The sequence below is a fragment of the Poecilia reticulata genome, chromosome 15 (assembly GCF_904066995.2).
Source record: "Poecilia reticulata chromosome 15, P_reticulata-male-v2, whole genome shotgun sequence".
NCBI lineage: Eukaryota > Metazoa > Chordata > Actinopteri > Cyprinodontiformes > Poeciliidae > Poecilia > Poecilia reticulata.
In genome coordinates this window covers 12,885,473-12,908,707 of record NC_088844.1, presented here as the reverse complement: position 1 = coordinate 12,908,707, position 23,235 = coordinate 12,885,473, and the positions used below count along the sequence as shown (strand labels likewise).

At 40.4% G+C, this 23,235-nt stretch overlaps 1 protein-coding gene across 2 annotated transcripts; it reads right to left on the bottom strand.

The window, feature by feature from the left end:
* Positions 1 to 347: 347 nt before the first annotated feature.
* Positions 348 to 21,340, bottom strand: zranb1b (zinc finger, RAN-binding domain containing 1b). Of its 2 annotated transcripts, none has more exons than XM_008429303.3 (10): positions 20,941 to 21,340; positions 17,272 to 18,360; positions 11,471 to 11,658; positions 9,058 to 9,211; positions 7,930 to 8,001; positions 7,105 to 7,303; positions 5,269 to 5,389; positions 4,747 to 4,876; positions 2,418 to 2,647; positions 348 to 2,221 (listed from the first exon to the last, which is right to left on the bottom strand). In XM_008429303.3, exons 2-10 carry the CDS (start codon positions 18,272 to 18,274, stop codon positions 2,003 to 2,005), a joined length of 2,316 nt encoding a protein of 771 aa, XP_008427525.1. In that variant the 5' UTR covers positions 18,275 to 18,360; positions 20,941 to 21,340; the 3' UTR covers positions 348 to 2,002. The 2 variants fall into 2 exon arrangements, with proteins under 2 accessions (XP_008427525.1, XP_008427526.1); XM_008429304.3 differs by having other exon boundaries at positions 17,272 to 18,357.
* Positions 21,341 to 23,235: the final 1,895 nt, after the last annotated feature.

Genomic DNA, 23,235 nt, shown 5'->3' with positions numbered 1-23,235 from the left:
GCCTGAAGCGTACAAAAGCCATGAGCTCATCTGAACTTTTTCAAATTATTGAGAGGCAATCTTTGTCTATGTGAACTTATAAAGTAACTAAAAAAAACTTTTGAAACAGGAAAAGTGTAGTCCGATTTAATGTCGGAGACAAAAAAAATAATTTTTTTTTTTTTTTTTTTTATTAAAATGATTGAATGCTTGTTACAGAATGAGTTTTATATGAAAACTGGGAAAAGGGAAGAGCTCAGAATACTTTCCGGATATACTCTAAATCCCCCACATGAGAGGAGAGAGCGGTGAAACCAGCGTGCCACTTCTCAAGCCGTAGAATTTCAAACAGAGAGAAATTCAGCCTCGACATTCAAAAAGGTTTTATTTGTTTTTTTTTTTTCTCCATATTTTGCCTTTTCTTTGCATTACACTCCGCTTAGTGAAGTCAGGCCTAAAATCCACAAACCGTCATAGTTACAACTTCAACTATTGTATAAATACAAAGCAACACATAGGTGATGTTCAAAACATGTATGACATGAATGAAACACGAAGGTTACAGTATGCAATGGCAAGAGGGGGGGGGGGGGAAGCAATGCAAACATTCACAGCAAAAAATTAAGGGATTAACAACTTATTTTTTTCTTCCTCTTTTATGTCAGCTTTGGTTGTAGGTGTTGCAATCTCTCACAACAAATGGCGTGGACGGGGTGGGGTCGACAAACAGACTTTACAGAGAAGGTGAACTGACATGTACCATCATGTGTGAGCCGGACAACCAATTGTTGAAGGGAACAAACGGAAACGAGAGAGAGAGAGAGAGTTATAACACTGAACGCGTCTCATCTGTCCAGGAAACGACACAAGCGAAAACAAAAAGCACCAGAATTTAAGCATTCAGATGAGGTACTAAATCCCATGCAACGATGTAAGTAAACTTCCCACTGTCAAGATTGGTTCTCTCCTTTACAGCAACAGTGTTTCTGTGCAAAAGTGTCTTCATCGAGATTGAGAGAATAATTAATAAAATTCACCAAAAAATAAAATAAAAAGAAATAAAAATTGGAGAAAAATATACATAAAGCTCTTATTAGCTCAAAGAAGTTTCCAAACAATAAATATGTAGAATAAATTCAAACACACACACACACAACTTCTCAGTTCAATCAGTCTGTAAAAAGTAAACTAAATATCCAAACATGTTTGTTAATGTGCTAAACCTTAGAGGGCAAATCTCCCTTCATAAAATATCTTATTTCAAGCAATGATAATTAATTAGAAACGTTTCCATAAAGGTGCATTGCTTATAATAAGGATATATAATAAGTCATTTATTACGATATAATCTCTGGTTTTCTGAAGATTATATTTATTGGCTTTGTCCTTGTCAGTTCAAACACACACAGGAAAAAAAAAAATGCTTAACAAGCCAAACTCCTGTACAACACATCGAAAAGATCAGGTTGGAAGTGTGCTTTTGTCAGTGCCCACGCTGAATAGTTATAAAGTGTTACCTTAAATAAATGCTGGTATATTTTCTTTAACTGTTTTTTTTTTTTGAACAACCACATGCATTTACATCTATGGATAAAGATTAGTTTCTTTTCTTCTTTTACATTTGAAACAAAGGGTCTTCTGCATTCCTGAACCTCTAACTCTCCACATCTTTGTCAGTCTGGAGTTGGTTTGATTAAACAATTCCAAGTGTTTCTGTAAGAATTACGTCCGAGTGGCTGTGTGTACAAGAAGAGCAGCCATGTCTTCTGTAGCTTTGGAGGTGTGAAAGGTTGAAATAGGGGAGCAGGGGGAAACAGGAAGAGAAAGGGTTGTAGTTCCCTGTCCTCTGCTGGAGGCTTTCACAGTTTGTCCGTGTCGAAAAAAATGAATAAAAAAAAACAAAGGAAAATCGAAATAAAACCAAACTGAAAAAAAAAAAAAGAAAGGTAAAAGAAAAATAAATAGAGAGGAGGGAGGAGTCCTGCCTCCTCCAGACCCGCTCCCTCCTTCCGCTTCAGTTCAGTCACTCGTCGTCGTCATCCTCCTCCTCCTCGCCGTCGGACAGCGAGGCGCAGGGGCGGATCTGCCTGTAGCCGTCCAGCCACTTTTCCACCATCTGAGTGACGAGCGGGTGGTTGCGGCGGCGGGAGCTTTTCTGCAGCGCCACCAGAATGCCGCCTTCTGTCACGCAGCAGTCCAACCACTCTCGAAGGAGCTTCTCCTGTTGCTCTTCGTTTCCCATCTGAAAGAACGCAGCGAGTCTTAATACTTCTGTGCTTCGCAGAAGTATACATTTAAGACGTGAAATATGTAATGCTATCACACATAGGACAGCGAGTTTAAATCCACACAATGGAATCGTTTAGATGAAAGCATTTTCACACACTGGAACAAACGCACAAAGAGGTAAAACTAGTCTTAGTGGTGGAACTCCTTACTTCTTGTGCCGACAGGAAGTGGATGTGAAGCAGCTTCCTCTCGCTGTCGACCAGGGGCAGGAACGTGACCGTCTCGTCATCGTCTGTGTTGAGGTTGGCGCCTGCGCCGCGATTGTCAAAGCCGTCGTTCTCCATGGCGACCAGTGCTGAGAAATGGCCTCGCGTGTAACCCAGAGCGATGGGGCTCTTCCAGCAGAAACTCTGCTCCCACAGAAGGGGCAAGTACACACCTGGGACGGACAGGGAGGGGCAAACACAAAGGGTGCTATATTTACATCAGCCTTTGTAAAAATATGAACTATTAAAATCAATGACAATTAAGAGGTTTCAACATTTGACGTACAATTTGAATGCAATTAATTGAAAGGAGAAATAAAGCAGTTATAAAAAAAAAAAATAAAACTATACCAACAACTTCTATAATGTGTAGTTAAATCCTGGAGCAGAACAAAGTTCTTTCTTGGTTCTGAGCTGAAACATTGTTTACACACGCTCAATTTTACATCAGAAGCTAACACACACCCACACACACACGCACGCACGCACATCAATAAACAATAAGGTTCTTATTGTGTTTTTGCGTCACATTCAGCTGCGAGTTGTGTTTGGTATTTTGTAATGACGACAGTTAAGATTAATATCATTTTTTAAAAATCCTAAAAATGGGGTGCTGTGGTGGTGCAGGGGAAAAGCACAGCGCCAGTAAGGAGGCCTTAGAGGAGGTCACAGGTTCGAGTCCGCCTGATGACCTTTGCCACATGTCCTCCTCCTCTCTCATTACCTACTTTCCTGTTTAACCGCTAACAAAAAGAATAATACGTTCAGTAGAACGTCAATACAGAAAGGGAAAAACAATAAGTACACCCCTAAGAGCTTTCACAGCTCAGATTTTAACAAAGAAAATCAAGGACAGGAGCCACTAAATGTGCTAAGAAGATTGGATTACTTTTTGCCAGTTAATCTGGAAATGGTTGTAATAGCATTTCCACACTGTATAAATTCCACCATAGTGCAGCAACAAGGATGAACAACAACTAAGAAACACTTAAGTCTCAACACATTCACATCAAGATCAGACTGACTGACACAGTGCTCCATGTTACCCTTCACAGACATCAGTTTGCTTGTCAAACGTGAACTATCCCAAGAATAACTGAACCAGCTCGGGTTGTTAAACATTGTTGCCATGGGGAACATGGCAACAATCATCTAAACATAACAAAATATATAAACACAACATGGAGAAGTTCAAGCAGTATGAATATGTTTTCCGTTCGAACGCAGTCAGTTTTATCCATGACTGTACTTAACTGCACTTTTCTCCGAGTGTATAATGTGCAGAAAACAACAGCGTTATCATCTGTTACTGTCATTCTATGGCCCGTTTATGTGCATTACGCTGTGATATTTTGATGTGATAAACTCCCACGAGTGCACAAACAGAATTATAGTTTTGATGGTCTTTTGTACATATGACAAATGGATTATGGGATGTTTCTAATCACTTGGGTTGTTTCAGCCCATTTAGACTTAGGTCCTAAGGTTTCTGTCTGGAAACTTGAGGATTTATAAGATGCAGTACGCAACTCATAAATCACGACTAAATAGGCTTGGCAAGATTTTGCAACACTATGGCGTTCTGAAAACAGAGATGCAAGTATCCCAGAGTTGATTAGATTTGCTGGAATAAGCCTCTGTAGTTGGGAAAACATCTCTGCTTTTGTAGCTCCTAAACGTCTGATAATGAATCTGAGTTTTGCTCAGCAACTCTCCAAATAAGTACAATGTTTTTGATCAACGTTCCTTTAAGGCATCCACATAGGAGCCGAGTCGCTCTGTGCTTTAGTCTGGCTCCGGGCAACTGTAAATCACTGGTCCATCAGGGAGGCTTTTTACCACAAGTAGTTGGCTCCCATTGAGGATTTTCATCAAGTCCAGCACAGCAACAGTAAGAGCAAATTGAATCCAGACTGTCTTAAGAGTTGGTTGTGGAAGTAGACTTCATGTTCACATGTGGCTCTGACTTCTTATCCTGATAGTTCGCACGTGGGAAATTTACTTGCCTTGTTGTATTTTTGCTCCTCTGACACTTTTTCTAGTTTTGAACCAAACAGACCAAAAAAAACAAACAAATAAATGAATGGCACTAGAGTAGGTTGAGTTTTGTCAAGCATCTGAGCTATGCGGACACATGTAGGCTGCGGATGTTTCAAAATAAAAGTCTACTTCCTCCACACCCATGGAAAAGGCTCGTCTCGTCGTAAAAAAAAAAAAAAACATCCAATTTTAGAGGAAAACAACATCGGCTCAGACAGAACTGATTGCTCACCTTGAAAACGAGTGTAGCCCAGTGTTTCGCCTCGGAAACTTTTGTAATACTTCACTCCGTAGACGATGATTGGCCTACGAAGTATGTGTGCAAGAACAAAAATGTGGGTCTGCTCCAAGCTGGATCCTGGCTGTGGAACAAAAGTAAAAGACACTGTAAAATTTTAAGAAAAGAATCCAGGAGGAAAGTAAGGAAAAACATAAAAGAGGAAACCCTTTTTTTTTATGCTGCCAATTGTAAAAAAACAAAAAACAAAAAAAACAAACAAAGCAAATGATTACCAAGCTCTTACACCCAGATATAAAGCATCCCACCCAAATGCCTGGACGATGAGGTCATTCAGCAGAGTGCTGATGACAGACAGAAGGCACTTTCCCAGGACATTACGGAGAATGTTTACGGTGGCGAAAAGCAAGAAACCTTCTTGCATAATTGATGCATCATTAGCGGACCGTGCTTTAAACACAACAACCTCCTGTCCTCCACAATAAGACGTCGGTGTTTGCTTTCGTGCACGTGTACCTGGCTGGCGAGCGACAGGATGAAGGCCCAGTCCTCCTGCCACTGCTCCTCTCGGAGGGAGAAGTGCAAGCCGAAACTCTGGGAATACCACGACTCCCACTCCTTCCAGCGGCTGTAAAACCTGCAAGACGCACAAACGGCTTAGACTGTTGCACTGTTTCAGACGTGTGCACTGAGACATGGGGATGTGGTTGTTGTTGTTAGTCTTGCTCGGAGTTTTAGGAAAGCTGCAGCTCCTTCCAAGTAGACGTGACTCAAACGAGGCTCATCTTTATTTACGTCTGACGCTCTCCCACAAACAAAGGCTGCTGTCTTTTTATTGTGGGAATGAGTTCTGAGCAGAGTTTGACAGTGCGAGAGAAAACATGGTTTCTATTTTCTTCTACTTACTCGCGCTCCACTATGAGGCTCACATTACTGCAAATATCTGAAGCCTTCACTGCACGTAGAATGCTGCACGGCGAAAATATTTTGGGTTAAACTTTTGAAACAAGGGATTATTTCTTTTCACTTCATTTAGGAATTTAAAAATGGCAAAACAATTTTTTGCAGGAACGAAACTAGAAAAATAGAAACATCCTCCTCAGTTTAAAAAGATTAAATCGTGTGCAATATGAAAAACATTTTTGTGTACATTTGTAACAGAAACTCAACTACCGTCTCATTTCTAGCACTTTATGCTGTTAATCTAAAATGTTAGTTTTTTCCCCCCCAACAATCACATTTTTTACATTTTACAAATCAAGTAGGCAGTAAAGAATAGAGAAAGGCTGTGTTGACTGCTGTGGCTTCCTGTCTGTCTGAACCTTTTCTGTTAGTTTTGTCTGCACATCAGTAAGTTGGACTGTCTGAAATATTTTACTAGCCCAACAATCACTGGGTCATATAAAAACAGAGAGTCACATCATCACCAGGATGAGAGTTTAGCAGACTTGGAACTTCATGACAGGTTTTGACTGGATCGATCTTTGCGTGTTATCAAATTTGGGAGTCCGTGACGACAAATGCCCAAACCGATCGACTCGGGTAGAAATTAGGGACTAAACGTCACAACCCGGACAACGCGCTTCCGACTTTAAACAACCAGGTCTATTTTTATTTGCTGGGAAACGTATGTAGTTAAAATTTGTGTCTTGGAACAATCGTAGTGTTGGACATGACCATAGGAGTGCATCGATCTTTAATTTTAAGTGATCTGCCATGTGAAATCCATCTCATTTATATTTAGACACAAAGCTTCTGTGTTAGGGCTTTAAAATTTTTTTTTTTATTTTGCGCTACGAGAAAAACCAGAACACATGACATTTTATTGGTGGTTTAAGTCGTTTTGTTAGTTTGTCCTCGGCTGACCTCAAAACTTGTGATTTTGTGAAAGCAAAATATTGCTGTGGTCTTTATTTTTGCTCAGAGGCTCAAAACATTCCTGTTGTGCAAGTTTTTTTAAAAAAAGACTAAAGAAACTGACTTTTCTTTAGTTTAGTTAATCCAGCATTTTGGACAGATATGTTCTGAACTTTTTCATTTATATATTGGAGCGGTACCTCAGGTGCAGCTAGAACAAGTTTTTAATTACTTCACGGATATTTTTCAGTGTTTTTCAGTGAAATAAGGTTAGAACATTAACACACGGCTGATTGGTAATCAGCCAAAATATTTCAATCTCTGCACACTTCGCTCTAAATCCTTCAGTCCTCTGGTTAAAATACAACTAACAGTCAGAGCTTAATTCAGCCTCCTGAACGGAGTCGAATCAGTCACGCTGGTCAAAGGCAGTTTTAAGAGGAAGCTACGCATCACTGCTGTTTGTGCTACTGCTGCTGAGTCTGCAGTTCTCACCAATGTGAGCAGTCGTGCAAGCTGTCGTGAAGAGTCTTGCGGAGCACAGAGTCCTTGTCATAGATGCCCCACGTGGCCTGCAGCACCGAGTCGAGGAGGCAGTCCCCCGCCGTGCGGTTCCAGAGTGCATAGAGCCGGCTGTCCAGTCTCGTTCCGAGCTCCAGAGACCAGTTGATGATGGGAGACTCTTCTTCGAGTTCTGACCAAGAAGGAGACGGCATCGGTTATGAGTGCTACTTTCAGCATCTTTACTACAGAACAGAACCCACGTGAAAGATGCGTGTTCACGTGGAAAAGTAAACAGGTTTAAAGCAAAGTCAACTTGGCTAACTCTTTAGTTTACTTTTACTGTTTACTTTCAATCCTCCAGCAAACACACATCCTTTTTTGGGGGGCTGAAAAAAAATTACTACAAGACCTAACATTTCCCATAGTGAAGTGATTTAACAAGCCCCACACAACCGTTTGCATTTAAGTAAATGGTGAAAGCTTTTTTTTTCAGCGTGCTACTATGTCTCCAGGCTGAACTCTTTAACATTCACCCAAACGAGGATCAGAGAAAACCCTGAAACTCAATTGGGCTCATTAGCGCAGAGTGAAAGCAGCACACATGATGGGAAGCAGAGCAACAAGCTGGCCACTAAGAAACAGAGTTGGCGGGAGGGAAAATCCATGTAACGCAACACTGCCGGCGTGGGGGCAGCCTCTTTGTTACTGTGCGCGGGTTGTGAAAGGAGTCCGTGTGTTCGCCTAGCAACCGGACCGTTGTCAGATAGGTGACACTTCAGCAAAACAGGCACAGAGCTGACGGAGTAAATTATTCACCTTTCTGGACGTCTCGGTCCAGCACCTCATCAAAGAGCTTCTCCTGAACCGCAGGAGGCAAGTCCTCAATATCTGAAAGGGAAAACAGAAGTAATACAATAAAATACATTTAGCTGAGACGAACAATATTTAACTTGTGGACTTTTTCCCTCGTTTAATTGCACAGTTTAATTAAACTTGAACTTCAAATGCAACATTTTCTGTACTCCACCCAGGATCAAAGCTATATGTTAACATTACTGGTAACATAATACATGCCCAGTAATATTTGCACTGTATTCTTTAGAGAGGTACAGAGAAAGCAATTCAATGTAATAAACTTCACTAGAACATCTTGTTTGATGACAAAAGAACTGTCAAAACTAAAAATGTAAAAAATCACAAATGGACAAAAATGTCCGACATTTATCTTGACGTCACGTGTGCCCAAATATCTGATCGGCTCACGGTGAAATCCCGGCTTATTTCACCTAAAGCCAACTTATAGTACAGCGGTCAGTGAGCTCTGAGCTGCTCTGAACACAGAAGCTTGTTCTTTAGCTGATATTAATGAATGCATAGCCTGTTTGGTAAAGAACAGAATAAGTTTCTCTGATGGCTGGAAGCCAATATCGGCACTTTCACGCCTGAACACATGGTAAAAAAAAAACACACAAAAAAATCAACAATTCTTAGTTTCGAACAAACAATAGCAGCCACACAATAAATGAATGCAAAAACAATTTTAACAAACATCGGAATCCTAAACGCAGTTTTCTTATGGGTTCAAAAGTAAACAGCTGGCGGGGTGGTATCGTCTTTGTGGAAGAACAATGCTGAAACAGTGAGGCGGAGGTAGCCTCCATGTGCTGGCTGTTAGATGAAGACAACCGGAGCATTATGCCCCCGTCAGCATGGGAACAACACGCCATTTCATACCCAGCGAGTAAACAAAACACGCATTCTGATACACACTTAGAAGGCCAGAGAGAAAAAGGCCAGACAATGCACTGCTGCTGCTGCAGTTGCAGCTGCAGAGTTTCCCCCCTGAGCATTCGCAGAACCCCGTCAGCTTCAGTAATGATATTCATGAATGTTTCTGCTCCGCCGGTTCGTTTGAGCTCGTTTGCTAGCCGACGGGCTGCTGACCTGCAGGCAGGGTAAAGGTGACCAGGTCAGTGAGGAAGTAGCAGGTGAAGTCGCCCTTGCGCTGGTGAAGAGAGGCCGCCACCTCGCGGCGGATCTGCTCCGTCAGTTCGGGACACACCATGGCCGGGATACACTTGGCCGCCTGCTGGGACACCTGACAAGAAGAGGGAAGCTTTATTCAGGGATATGTGAAACCTGAACGTTTCACACTATAGTTGGTGGTCACGTTTCTTTATCTGAGTTTTGACAAATGAATGATTTGATTTACTGAGATCTGAGATGAAAAGTTACAAGCTTCTGCTGGTATGAGATTCTTACAGCATGATACATTGTAGTATCTAAAAAGAAAAAAAAAAGACTAAACATGATACAGTTCCTTTAATTTCAAATAGAAAAGCAACAATTAGTCCTACCGCTTCCAAAATAAAACAATTACTATTATACTACAATGTTATCCTTCTATTTTAATTATTGTTTACTGATAAAAAGGAAATAAAAAAGTAAAAAATTGTTGGTCTGCTACCCAACACACAAACTGGATTCTTGTCCTGTTCCTTTAAGACGTTTCACATCTTCTTCCAAAAGCTTTTTCAGTTCTGAACGTGGGCAACAAATAAGGTTTACAAGTTTTCCATAGAACAATTACAATAAGCAGGTTGTTAAGGCCACTAATGGGGCTGTTAAATCCTTATGTCACTCTGTCTGGGTCTTTTTCACTCAACCTTCCAAATATCCCAACCAAAGGATGTCAACATGTGAGTTGTTTGGAAACAGAGTTAACTTAATAAGCATGATGGGTGTCATTCCTATCTTGTTGATTCACTTTAACACCATAACTATCTGTGTTTTTTTGCACCCAGAAGATTTTACATGTTAATTTTTTTTTTTCTCAAGTTCTTTTAAAATGTCGCAGATGTTTTTCAGCCATCTGACTCGCAAGGCACAGCAGAAGAAAGGCGGCACCGCGCCACTCCATGCTCTACACAGCCAGAGAAAATTTCACTTCTTCTGGCATCTTATTAAAAAGACTTTAAACTATTGGTATGAATGATAAAAACCTGGATATGCCTTTGTACTGATAACCAGCCACTGTTTGGTTAAGATAAAAAGACAATGAAAGGTAATTGTAAGGACTAAACTAATTTAAATACCAACAATAAAAAGCAAAAAGAGACATAGGGATATTATATTTAGGGGCAAAAGTGTGAAATGTGTTGATCCAAAAACACACCGCCAAATAGTTTCATTTGTTCTGGTTTTGAAGTTTGGGGCCAAAGGCTTTGAATGTTCGCAACAACAGCTCAGCAGACACTGCCATTTGAGCTAACTTAGCTTGAACCTGTCAGAGCTGTGCCGCTGCTAGGGCGGGAAAAAGAGCAGACCCGTCTGTGGTGCGCATGTAGGCTGCCATCAGATTTGAAACATTTTAGGAAAGTGATCCGGTGGTTACTCACTGTCCCTCCCCGGAGCAAAGAAACTGGGCCACTGGCTGAGTGGGAGGAGAAATGTGTATACAGATAATCTGGAATCAGTGACAGCAGGCAAACTGCAGCTCAACCGCAGCACATGTCTACGGCCGGCGGGGAAATGCTCACGCAAGATGTTGATGCACAAACTGAAAAGCAGTGCCGTGTGTTAAAAAATCCATTGTAAAACACCAACAACATAAAAGTATAGTGGCAATTGTGGAATGATTATCATAATGAATAATAAAAGTGGGCCTTATTGCTTTTATAGAGAGTGATTGTTTGAGGTTGTAAACAACACTGGATGCAAGTACCGCAATAATCAAAGCATAATTCAAGAGAAGTGGTTTAATCAGAGCTCCTCTGACTCTTATGGAGTCTATTTTTTGTCTTCTAATGTATATTAACACATAAAAAACTGTCTTCCAGTGTAATAAAATCTATGTGATCGCTAAATTATTTGTAGATAAAACAATTGTGTATTTCACTAATTTATTTATTACGTTTTACTGGGTATTTAAGACGTAAATATAAAATTTCCTCTTTAAGCATATGTAGGAAAGATCCATATCAAGCCTTAAAGCTATAGTATGCAACTTTTATGAACAATATGTTTGTTTTTTTTGTTTTTTTTTTTACATATTTTAGGATATGTCACTGGATATGTCACTATCCTAACAATGTAATGAGAATAATAATATGAGAATCTGTGGAGAGAAAAAAGCAAGTTCCTCCCTGTGGTCCTATTACAATCTGCAGAAATGCACCCGGTGACAAACAACCAATCAGGGCAAAGAGGAGTGTCTTAGCATTGTCAATCACCCTCCTGTACACGCTGATCACACCTTTCCCCTTGACCTAAAATGGCTGATTGGTTACAGTAAAATGCAACTCAAAAACCAGCACACGGCAGCTAAAAAGTAAAACCGCCTCACTTCTCGACTGACCTCTGTGAGCAGGACTGCCAGCATGTCCTGCCTCTGGAAGCGGATGGCCAGGTGAACCAGCGTGAAGCCGTCGTCGAAAGCCGAGGGTCTGTTTAAGAGCCGCACTTCGTCTGACGTCAGCTGCCTCGCTATGTCCCCTCCGGATGTCTTGTAAGATTCCACCGCTGCCAGGTCACCTTCCACAACACCTTTTAAAACAAATGAGCGGAGGAAAGGAGACAGCTTTTCAACAGATAATAAAGTGCGACTCAAGACAAATCTACTACAAAAGCAAAATGCAACAGTGAGTTCCCACAAAAGAGCATTTAAAAGCAAGTTTAGATTTTTTTTTTTTATGTAGGTTTTATGAAGCTTTTAACAGTTACTTGGAAACAGAATAAAGCAATTTTATTACCAATACTAAAGGAAAGGACAGCATGTACTCCAGCAAAATGCATAAAAACATAAGATGAGACTGCGTTTCATCCATGTGGTGGTTGTTGACTGTTTCAAAGTCTAGAGGAAGCGCGACAATTCAAGGGGGTAAGCTGTAATGTTAGCTGTTTAGCCCTTTTAGATCTTAGCAGGAAGGTTGAGACGTGTTGGATCAGACAGATGCAGGTGGTTTCTATTGTGCAATTCAAGCAGTCATGGAAAATAGCTATTGTTTTTAGAAAAAAGGACATCCTGAAAAAATACTTAGCGTCAAACTTTCCCTTGCAAAATTGTAAACAAATAATCTCTAAATAATCCCATGGAACGCGATGTGTACAAAAGGTTATGTCGTGAAATCACACGTCTGATGGCTAAGTGACAATTATTCTGTTATTTAAGGGTCTAATGTAAAAAAAAATAAAAAAATAGATTGGAAAAAGGTGTAAGAGTGCCTATAAAGGTCATTAACATCAGTCAGTAATATCAGTCCAATATGACCTTCACCGTTACTGTTAAATCAGAAATTGGACCAACATGGGCCAATTATTCATTCCTGTGCTCTTGGCTTACACAAAACATATTTTATTATGGCTAATTTCACAATGAAGCATTCATATTATTTTTGTCGTTCTTGTTTTCTTGCTTTACTGATCAGAAAGCTCAGCGAGTTCATAAAGATGTACTGCTTTATGGCAGCTGATTTTACAAGGCTGGTGTTCCTCTTTGATAACAAAAAAAAACAAAAAACAAATACTGACCCTCTTCCAGTTCATCAGCTCATAAAATCACCACTCAGGTTTAAATAGTTATATTCAGTATATCAGAATATGCGTTCCGCTGAGGCTCGTTTAGTATCTAATTAAAAATTTAAAAAAAGCAACAACTTTTAAACAGGTATTAAAAATACTTTATATTAAGTCCACATTGGCCTGATGTAATATTCCAATCATAAATAGCGTTTTCAAGTGGAAAAATTTGCAATAAACACAAATAAAGGCTTGGTATGATTAGTATGTTTGTAATTAATCTACATGATGTGCTTCACTGAATAAATACAACTACTGAGATTAATAAACTTTACAATCATATTCTAATTTATGGAATATGACTAAAAGTGAGAAGTGACAAAAAACCTTTAACTGCAACTGCTGGTCTCCTTACTCCTTACTTATATTATTAGGCATTATTTATTGCAATCTAGGCAGAACTTTGTGATATTGGTACCATAAACTGCGATCCTGCGACGTAAATTTGCCATTTATGATTCTGCCAAAATATGCATAAATGGCATTGACCAGATTAACATTAATAAAGTGTTGGACGGTGGTCCAACACTGCCGTCCAACACTTTTAAGAACTCTTCCGTTCTTAAACGGAAAAGTATTGACGCTTATGCATTCCTGACTCGGAATCAAGAGCAATATTCAATCCCACATCCCCACAAAGACAAATATTTGCAGCCAATAGTCCAAATTTCAGTTTTCTCAGCTTGAAGATATAAAAAGTGTTTATTTAAGTTTGAAGTTCACCAAAAAAAAACAAAAAAAGTGAACGCATGCTCGTGTAAACAATCAAACGCAGCTCTGCCCACAAGGTTACATGATGGGAATATTTTCTGTGAAACTTTGAACTCATCAACAGCAGCACCAGGCTCTAATAATACAGGCTGCCATGCAGTGAAATGTGTGATAAGTCTCAACAAGAACCATGTTTCCTTTTTTTTCCATCATTTAACTAGAACAAAACCATTTGTCCGAGTATATTATGATTGTTATTATGACAAAACCTAATCAAACAGGAAAGAGGAAACTGGTTTCAACGCCTCGCAGCTATACAAACAGGGTCTTCCCATTTCCAGTTCATACAGTAAATGCCCGAGCAGCAGCCTCTCGTACATTTTGACAGCATCAAACACTGCTGAGCTTTTGTTCTCACGTCAAAGGACCACACACAAAGCTCAGCTGCGTGAACTGTGTGTGAGTGGGAGCTGGAGAGACACAAAGTGGGAGTGCCATGTGGAGCTGGCTGGCGCAGAGCGAGAGAGAGACACACGAGAAGAGAGAAACTGTACAACGGCAGAATGGGATCGCCACCACTTCCTACAAAATACTCCATTAGTGTGGGTGTGCCTTTAGCCCTGCAGCCACGGCTGTACTTTTAATGGTACGCCTAACTAAAAGAAAAAAAAAAACACACACACACAAAGAAAACCATACACACAAAGAGATGAACTCGTCAAGGCGGATTGATGAGAGAAAATGGACCAATTTAAGTGATTGTGGTGTTCCTCCTACACACGGAACATCCAGTTTTATTAGTTTGCGTAGCGATGGACACAACAGGAACGCAGACAAAAACTATTATACGGTACAAGTTGGCACTTTGAGGTCTGTTCAACCTGCTAAACCACGCACTTTAACAGGGCGATGCACTTCCCAGGCTCACACTTGGAAAGAGCAAAATACCTTGGCTGTCTCAGGTGCTACACAAAGAAACAAGTCAATGCGCTCATGTGCATTAGGTTGTTTAGTTCCAATAAAATCATAGTTGGCAATAAAAAGGATGCCAAAACAAGCCAACTTGCCCAGAACATGTCAGAAATATACTTTTTTTGTAGTAGAAATTATGAAGCTAATGTGACATTCCTTTGTAGAAAAAAAAAGAAAAAGTCCTTATAGAGAAACCTAAAGCAGATTTCCATTAGTTTCTGCATTTTTTTCCCAGCATGGGGACATTTAATGCTTAACTTCGAAAAGCGCACCAGGTCTTAGAGTTTTGCCAAACTTAAAAAAAATCTAATTTCATTTGATAGACACCTATAACACATTCAGACTTGGTGCATAAAAGCTAGTTTATGAAGCATAAAAAAGGAAGGAAACAGCACTGATAGGTCTGAAAGCATAGAGAATAGCACTGCAGCAGACAGAATGTCACTCTCTCTGGCTGTATCGCATTACATTTCCCTCAAAAGAAAAAAAGAAAAACATTGTTTGGAATATTAATACTGTCCCCACTGATGTCTCGATGAAAAGAATTCATCTTATATAGTGCACCCTTCATCTGATCTTGCTACAGGCTGTACGATCAACACATCAACATATTAAAAAGTAAAAAAGAAGCTGAATGACGAACAGAGACGTAGAATTTGACTCATCAATGTTTTTAGAAGGTTTGTCGGATGGTTTGGACAGTCAAGCTCTTAGCCCATGTAAGATCAATGTAGGAATTTATTTTGATAATTGGCTGTTCTGAAAGGTTTTCTTCTCTTTCACCAGTGAAAAGTGCTGGAAGATGCTGTGAAAGCATTATTGCGCCCCCCCCTCTCCCTCCCTCCACCCCCCATCTGAATCTATTTTCCTGATGGCTGGAAAACATGAGCCACCAGAAGCTCCATGTGGATATGATTTCCGGACAATCTGATTGACTTAATCAGCTAATAATCAGCATCATGTCTCCGCAGAGCTGTGAATGATGATCACCGGTGTGGTTTTGATCATGAGGCAAAGCAACAGGGTATTAAAGCAGCAGAGATGATCTTGTTGTTCCACTGATTGGTTTTGAATTTCCCTTATTCATAAGGTTCTTGACACCTTACCATTTTAATTGTTTTCATATTGTGCATACAAGCAGACATTAGCAAAGAATTTCTTTGTCAGTTAGTATTTCTCTAAGTTCTGGTTACTGAGCAGCAGACAGTGTGCTGAGTGTTTGAACATGTCGCCTGTATTCATAGGAGCTTCCTTTGACCATACCTCTGTTTCCTCACACTAAGTAGGAGACTGTAAGTTGCATGTGACTCCTAGATGAGGAACGTTTAAAGGCTCAGAGTCTCTGAGGCTTAAACATAACGTTCGGTACCTGGAGGCTGTGGAATTAGTGAAATATAAGCAAAAATAACAATCAGGAGGTTTAATCTTTCATGTCTCAAAACAGATCTATTCAAAGCAGACCACACCAAACTAATGCAAAAATGGCTGGCAGTAATGACAATGGCCTGACATTATTGACCCCATTATTGACATTATTGACTATACTTCCATTGGTGTCTCTGATAAAGATTCAAACTAAAAGATTCAAACTTACAAGAAGTAAAAAAAACATCTAAGAGTTTAGTAAATGTATTTCTGTCTGTGAAACAAAAAATGATGTATGGAAATTAACAATATTTCAGGTTTACGTCAACTGGTAGCAGAGCATGCAGTTTATAAAATGTCTGACTTTTCAAATGTACTTTCAACCACCTAAGTTGGTGTTCATCAGTTCTGGCTCCAGGTCTTTAACACCTACAGGTTATCGATCTATCAATGCCTTCAAACACAACACAGTATGTCTAACAACAGTTTCTGTCAACAGGTCTTGGCCAGCTACTTGAGTCGCCGTTTTCAAGTCAAACCTTATTAAATACAAACTTTTCTCGTTAGACGAGAGCTGATCATAATTAACTATCAAGAACTCGTCATTTCAATTCTCTAAAGAAACAACAATATGTCACTTTTAGAAGGAACATTTTGGAATGAAGCGCTGAATGTCAGCTGAAAAATAATCATAATAATAAAAATCCTGTTTTATGCACATTTCTCTAAAATGTGATGTGCATGTTGCTCATTTGGTAATAACATTTTTATTGCTGGCATGTCAGCTGTCTAGTCAGCCATCCAGAAAAAAGTCGGCACTGCCATGGCAGGCATTTATCAAAGCATGATGTTTGGGACAACCACTGAAAGTTGGATAATGCTTCATTAATTCTGTCCAGTCTAAATACTCAGTGTGTTTTCCTTTAATCTGTCAATCCCAACATGGCAGCTGGAAGAAGAAAACTACTGACATTTACCATGAGATAAAGCGAAAATTTTGGTAGACTACGCACAATAAAAACCCCCCACTCATATTAAAGACAAGAATAACAACATCTCAATTATTGTAATCAGAAGCAAACAGGCTGCAGTAATGTAGGAATGCAGAAAATAAAAAAGATCTTTAAAACATCTTTGTTTGATTACTGAAACCGTTTGTGGTTTTAAGATTTGTCTTGTTAGTGTTAGGGGATTCCTACGAACAGACAGGGATTGAGACTGAAGGTTAAACTCCACACATCCTTAGAAAACAGAGGAAACAGGCTAAGAATGTGTTTCATTAGAAAGTAATATATGTATCTGGTCTTCTTAAAAGCTAATCTACCCTTCTTCCATGTGTCCATCAGTGTGTATTATGGGTAATCTGTTTGTAACTCTGTAAAGTCTGTTCGAACAGGTCGTCTTACAACTAGTAAAAATATCCTGCTTAGTTGTATTAGGCAAATACGATAAGAATCGTAACCCTTTTACGAGGCTGAAGCCTTTTATTTTATTTTTTTTTTTAAGTGAATATCACTTAAACTTGAAACTTACCAACACATGCGTTCAGGAAGAGCCAATCCGTCCTTCTCATTCTGTTCTTAATTTGCTTCAGTTTTTTGAAATCCACTTCCAGCTCCTCTTTGCTCCCAATCCCCGCTCCTGATGCCAGTTTGATTCTCTGGAAGTCCATGTTCACCTCAGACTCCCGTTTTTCGGACGGAGGAGACCTCCTCTGGCTGCTGCTGCAGCCCACCACTCCCCCCACCATGCACCCAGTTCCCTGCCCGACGACACCCCTCCTGTTGTCCCTGTCCTGCTCGTTGAGCTTAGAGGACGGCTGCTGGCTCTCGGGCTCTGACGCCAGCTCGATGGGTTCGGCAAGCAGGCTGTTGGGCCGGGGATGGTCGCACACGACGCACTTGAGTGCCTTGGCCCAGTTTTCGTAAGTGCATGCAGTGCAGGTCCAGTGCTGCGTGTGGGTGTTGAGCCTGTTGCGGTCGTTGTATTCCTCACAGGGGTCTGTGGCGGTGACGGGGGCAGCGGGGTGGCATCCGGAGCCCGAGGTCTGCGGCGACTCCGTGGGGCTTCGTGGCTGCTGGGTGTGATGTCCTTGACGAGATGCATGGTGACCATGCTGCTGCTGCTGCTGCTGTTGTAGCTGCTGCTGCTGCAGCTGCTGTTGTTGTTGAGCCTGTTGCCTCTGACACAAGCACTGGGTACAACGAATGGCTCGAGGCCAGTTCAGGTAGGTGCACATGTGACACGACCACTTGCTACTTGTCTCAGGAACATCGGCGACGCGGACGCGGGGTCTCGCGCTGGAATCCGGACATATCAGCAGGCTGGAGCCCCCCTGAGACGGACTGTTGCTGAGGTCTGCGGGGTCCCACTGATGCAGACTGGCATCTAGGGCAGGGCTGCTCTTAAAGGGCTCCTCAGTAATGATGGCACCCCCGCTGGGCCTCTGAGCGCGGCACATGGTGCACTTGATGGCTGATGGCCAGTTCTCGTATGTGCAGTATTCACAGGCCCACTTGGCAACCAGCTCTGTCATCGTCGCGCCGCCGCCGGAGGAGGCTTCCAGCCGTTCAGTGGGACTGGCAGCTCGGCTCTCAAGGAGATCACACAGCAAGCAGTCTGCTACGAGGGAAAACGAAAGAAGGGCAGCAAATTTGAGTAATTATTCATTATAATGAAAGAAGTACGCACAAAAGAAAAAATATGGCGTTAAAAAAAGGTTGCAAAAGTTGGGACTTCTATGTTTATTTTTGAATTCCTCTTAAAGCTGCAGCCTAGAGTGCAGCACTGATTCCTGATGGCACCTTTAGGACGTACTGTAAGCAGCATGCGCATGGCAGGCAACTGTGCCCTACAACTGAGCTGGGTAATAAGAGACAAGGACAGATGAAACACGACTCTCGGCGGGGAAGCGCGTGACTGATTAAGACACTGACAGAAGCACGGAAATTATGGATGGATTATGAGAGCGCGGCACCCGGGCAGATGCATGTAAATATCTCCCACCCCTTTATTATAACAGATAATCGGACTGCAAAAGAGGCAAAGTGCCTCTTTGAAGTTGTCCCGTGGCTCAATGAAGCAATATTACAGGGCTTTAAAAAGAAATCATACCCCTCGAACTTATGTTATGTGATAAACCCTCAAAAATTAGTTCAGTAAAAGGACCAGATTAATCTAATGCTTATAAAAATTTTATACAAATAAAATATAAAAATATGACAGCCTAACAGGATATCTTCGTACCAGCTGTTCACATTTAGAAACTGACCTGTCAGTCTGTTCTTGTATGCAACACCGCTCAAACTTAAAGGGGACACATTACATATTTTCCAGACACATAGTGCCATTTAAGTAATTGCGTTAACTTCAGTTGTTATAAAAATGCTATATATATCAAACTTAAAAGATATTTTACTTCCTAATTTAACACGTTGAAATTGGGCCTCTGCCTCTTTAAAAAAAAAAAAAAACTTCAGCTCTTTCTGAAACTCTGCCTTCAGGAAGTCATCACAACATTGCCTCATATATTAACCCTTTAACAGAAGTAGCTTGCATAATGTGCTCTGCAGATTTGTAGTTTCACCAGGTGTTTGGTAATTGCTGCTGGCTAGTCTGAAGGAGCTGAGAGGGGAAGTAAGCGGGGAGGCCTGGTCTGTGAGGCAGAAGCTTGGAAATTGCAGCTCTGGGGAGGAGCTGCGCCTTGAAGGCGGAGCCAGGTCCACCCAGGCATTTTGCACAACTGATTGGTTGCCGTGGGAAATTAAAGGATTTCTCGAAAATGCATGACAGAATCAAGGCTCCAGGTATGTTTTTGACGAGGGAATAACATAATGAGATGTAAAGGTCAACACAGGACTATTTTACGTAATAATTACCCTTCAATCGGATTAGATGTTTTGTTTTTCATCTTAAATGCCAAGTATGCAAATCTTTTGTGCACTTTTGGTTTACCTACTGCTCCGAGTATATTCTTTTATCAAAAGATCTTTTTAGAGTCTGTGCACTCCAGCTAATGGCTAATTGATCGCTAAGTTAGTTGATGATTATTTTAATATAATTACAATGAATCCGATTAATCGTTTCCGCCCTAAAACAATCCATCATAGCTCTGGCTGTACACTATAAGTTGTCCTGCAGGAAGGTGAACCTCTGCCTCAGTATCAAGTAATCTGGAGTGACTAACAGGTTTATTTTTTTCTGGGACTGCTCTGTATTTTGTTCCATCCATCCAACCTGACCACCAGCACGTTTCACTGTGAAGATGGTGTGTTTAGTGTTTTTATTTAATCCTCTGGAGGAAGCGCCTTTTTACATGTAGGCCAAGGAGTTTCAATTTGACCTCATCTGACTGGACAACTTGTTTTTTTGTGCTTGTTTTATTGTTTTTTGCATATCTTCTGTGTCCCTACAAAGCTTAATTTCTGTAAAGCTATGTTGTTTCATTGTGGTCATTTATTGTACTTTTACGGTCTACTTTCTGGAACGCCACAGTGTTTTATTGTTTTGCCATTTTGTTGCTGGTGTGTATTTTCCTGTGGCTTTCAGGAAAAAAAAAAAAACTCAGTGGTCCCCCAGACTTTTTTCTTTTTCTGAGGTATCCTGAGAATAGTCAGTTTTGTTTTAGTAATCCATCCATAACCCCAGATCTGATTTTCTCCCACAGTCAGTTATTACCATCATATGAAACTGGACCCACACCTCACACACGCTTTCCTGCAACGTCCTGCACAGTCCCTCAGACAGGAGAGCTGTTGGAAAGAAGTTGCCTCGCAGCTCAAAGGGGAGTAACATTACTCTGTTTACACCACGCCTCTAAGTTTACCAACACACCGTGAGAAATTCTGCAAATTTCTGCTAGCTCCCAGACACAAGACTCGTCGAAAACACGCTCATTTTCCAGCCAGTGACTTCAGACCTGTTGTTAATACTTTTCTGCTAAATAAACAAAGTAATTTAACTGCCCGCTCAGCTAAAGCCTTCCCCTGAAAGCGATAGTTTAACTACACAGCCTACAGCCACGCTATATCCCGAGTTAGCAGCTGGTGGCTATTTTACATCACAACAACCAACCGTTGGTTCGGTTGTCAGACAGAAATTACAGCCGAGCTAGCCCGCTAACATTACCAGATTATGTTTTGGCCGTAACCGCCTGACAGGCCCGAGTCAGTTGTACAAGAAGACGGCAATGTTAACCCTCACCTCTGCTTTGCTGTGTTCATACTCCTCGGTGTCCTGCTGCTTCCCCTCCCGGACGGAGAACCCCCTCTCCTCCGGTCCGAAGTCGGGATTTTCTCACTTGCACGACACTAACCGCATATTTACTTCTTTCTGTGGGAGGTTGCCGTTCAACTGGCAGTAAGTGTAAGGTCCAATGAACAATATCCCCCCCAAAGTCCCGTCCCTGTTTTGCTGGTTCCGACGCTTCAAATCATTTTAATCCTTTTTTGCCGATCAAATCCCAGGTTGCAGGGCTTTAATGGCGGCGGAACAGGGGGAGGGAAGCAGCCGAAGCAGGGTTGAAAAATACACTACAGGGGAGAGCAGAGAGGGCTCGGAGCCGTGTTACAGTCAGAGGCTGGATCAGGATTTACCACCTGAATCTGCCGACTTCGCTGATTGGTTGTTTTTGTCTGTATCCATTGGTAATGACCAATCAGATTCTACGTCTCCCATTCCAACTGTTAAAAGGCTCGGAGGATGCAGAACAGACACGAATGTGACAGCAATAAAAACAGCAACATGCAGACTTTATTTTATTTTTTTCTTTTTCTAGACTAGTGTGAGGTTAAAAATGAAATATTTAATTTTGTGCATCGTAATACGTTGCATTTGTGGCAAACTGCCACGTGGTATCTTCTCTAAAGGGATGATGTCATCGTAAAAATACTGCAGCAAGCAGTCTGCAGCAATGCATAACAGCTTGTGCAACAGTTCTCTGTCCGAAGTTATAATTGTCAACTGTACGATAATATTTCTGAATTGTGCATCAGAAAATCAGTTGCCAAATGTTTGTAAATACTTATATAAAAAAAAAACAGAAACAAATGAGAAACTGTCATTTTACCGCTTTGAGTAAGACATGTATGGAGGTCTAAAAGTTCTATAATAAACCACCTAATTATTAACTTATGAGTCAATATTTGACCATGTGAATATTTGTCCACATGAAAAAAATAGATATATGGTGGTTGTTTTTTTTAAAACCCATATTTTTACACCATTAAATTAAATGTATGCTGGTCTTAAGTACCACAATAATAATAAAAAATGACTTACATTTCTACATATTTATCTGCATTAAAAGCATATATGTATTTGTAGCTAACTGTTAACCAGTTGTTGTATTCATGTGTCTGTGAAGAATAATGTATGGAAGTACAAATGTGCATTATTCAATAAAAACAAATGATTTCTCAACCAAGTTAAAATTTAGAAAAGGTTGTAGGTTACGATAAATATTTTAGAAGAGTCAGAAGAATTTCATTGCAAATTTCAATATTATTTTACTAGTGCGTAATTATTTTACAGCCACATGCTGCTGTAACTCAACAATTAATTGTATTTTATCAATACCTGCACTTTAAAGGGGCAGTATTGCATAATGCCAATTTATAGCACAAGCAAGTGACTATGTTACCTTCAATTGTTATAGAAATGCCAAATGACTCCTTTACTAAACCTCAATGTTTTTCTTTTTACCTGCAGCTAGTCTTAAGGAGCTGAGTGGGGTAGTTGTGGGTGAAAGGTGCTCTGTGAGGCGGAAGCATGCCTGCTTAGAAACTGCATCTCTGAGGAGGAGCTGCATCTCGAAGGCGGTGCTCGATCCACTCAGATGTTTTGCACAGCTGAATCACAGCAGATTTCTCAAATATGCATGAAAAAAAATCAAGGCAACACTCCAGGTATACTTTTGATGAGGGAATAACATTATGTAAAGCTCAAACAAGTCAATTTTATGCAATACTGCCCCTTTAAAAGAAAGGGGAAAAAAGTATTTTAGCCTTTTTCTGTAGCCCAATAGTATCGTAGTGTCACAATAAAAAAAAATAAAAATACTAGATAAATCATTATTTAATAAAATTGAAACACGCCATCTGCTAAAACATTTTTATATATAATATACATATAATTACTTCACAATGCATTTAATTATTGAATGGCTATTTGTTTCCGCACATCATAAAAATATTTTACCCCCTTATCCATTAAAGTCAGAACGTGGAGCAAACACTTCTTCTTTACCAACTGTAAAACTGTCACAAGCCTGTATTATCTTTAGGATTTTTCTAAGGGGTGTTAGATTTATCACGCTGTACAAATACATTTTTGATTTGCACTACTCCTTTTGAAGTCAATTGTTCATGAATGATCCCCGTTTGTCCATCTGTAACACAGCCTGTCTTTTCACTTTTCAATTACCAAAGTTGAATTGAAATTGTACGGCAGTTCAAAAACACCATGTTTCAACAAAAATAATACATTTATAATTGCTTT

Excerpts from the sequence above, each read along its gene's own strand:
- zranb1b (XM_008429303.3), bottom strand. The coding sequence starts at position 18,274 with ATGACAGAGCTGGTTGCCAAGTGGGCCTGTGAATACTGCACATACGAG. Across the intron at positions 8,002-9,057 it reads CACCTTTACCCTGCCTGCAG|ATATTGAGGACTTGCCTCCT; the intron begins GTCAGCAGCCCG and ends TTTCCCTTTCAG. Across the intron at positions 2,222-2,417 it reads ACTTCCTGTCGGCACAAGAA|ATGGGAAACGAAGAGCAACA; the intron begins GTAAGGAGTTCC and ends GCGTTCTTTCAG.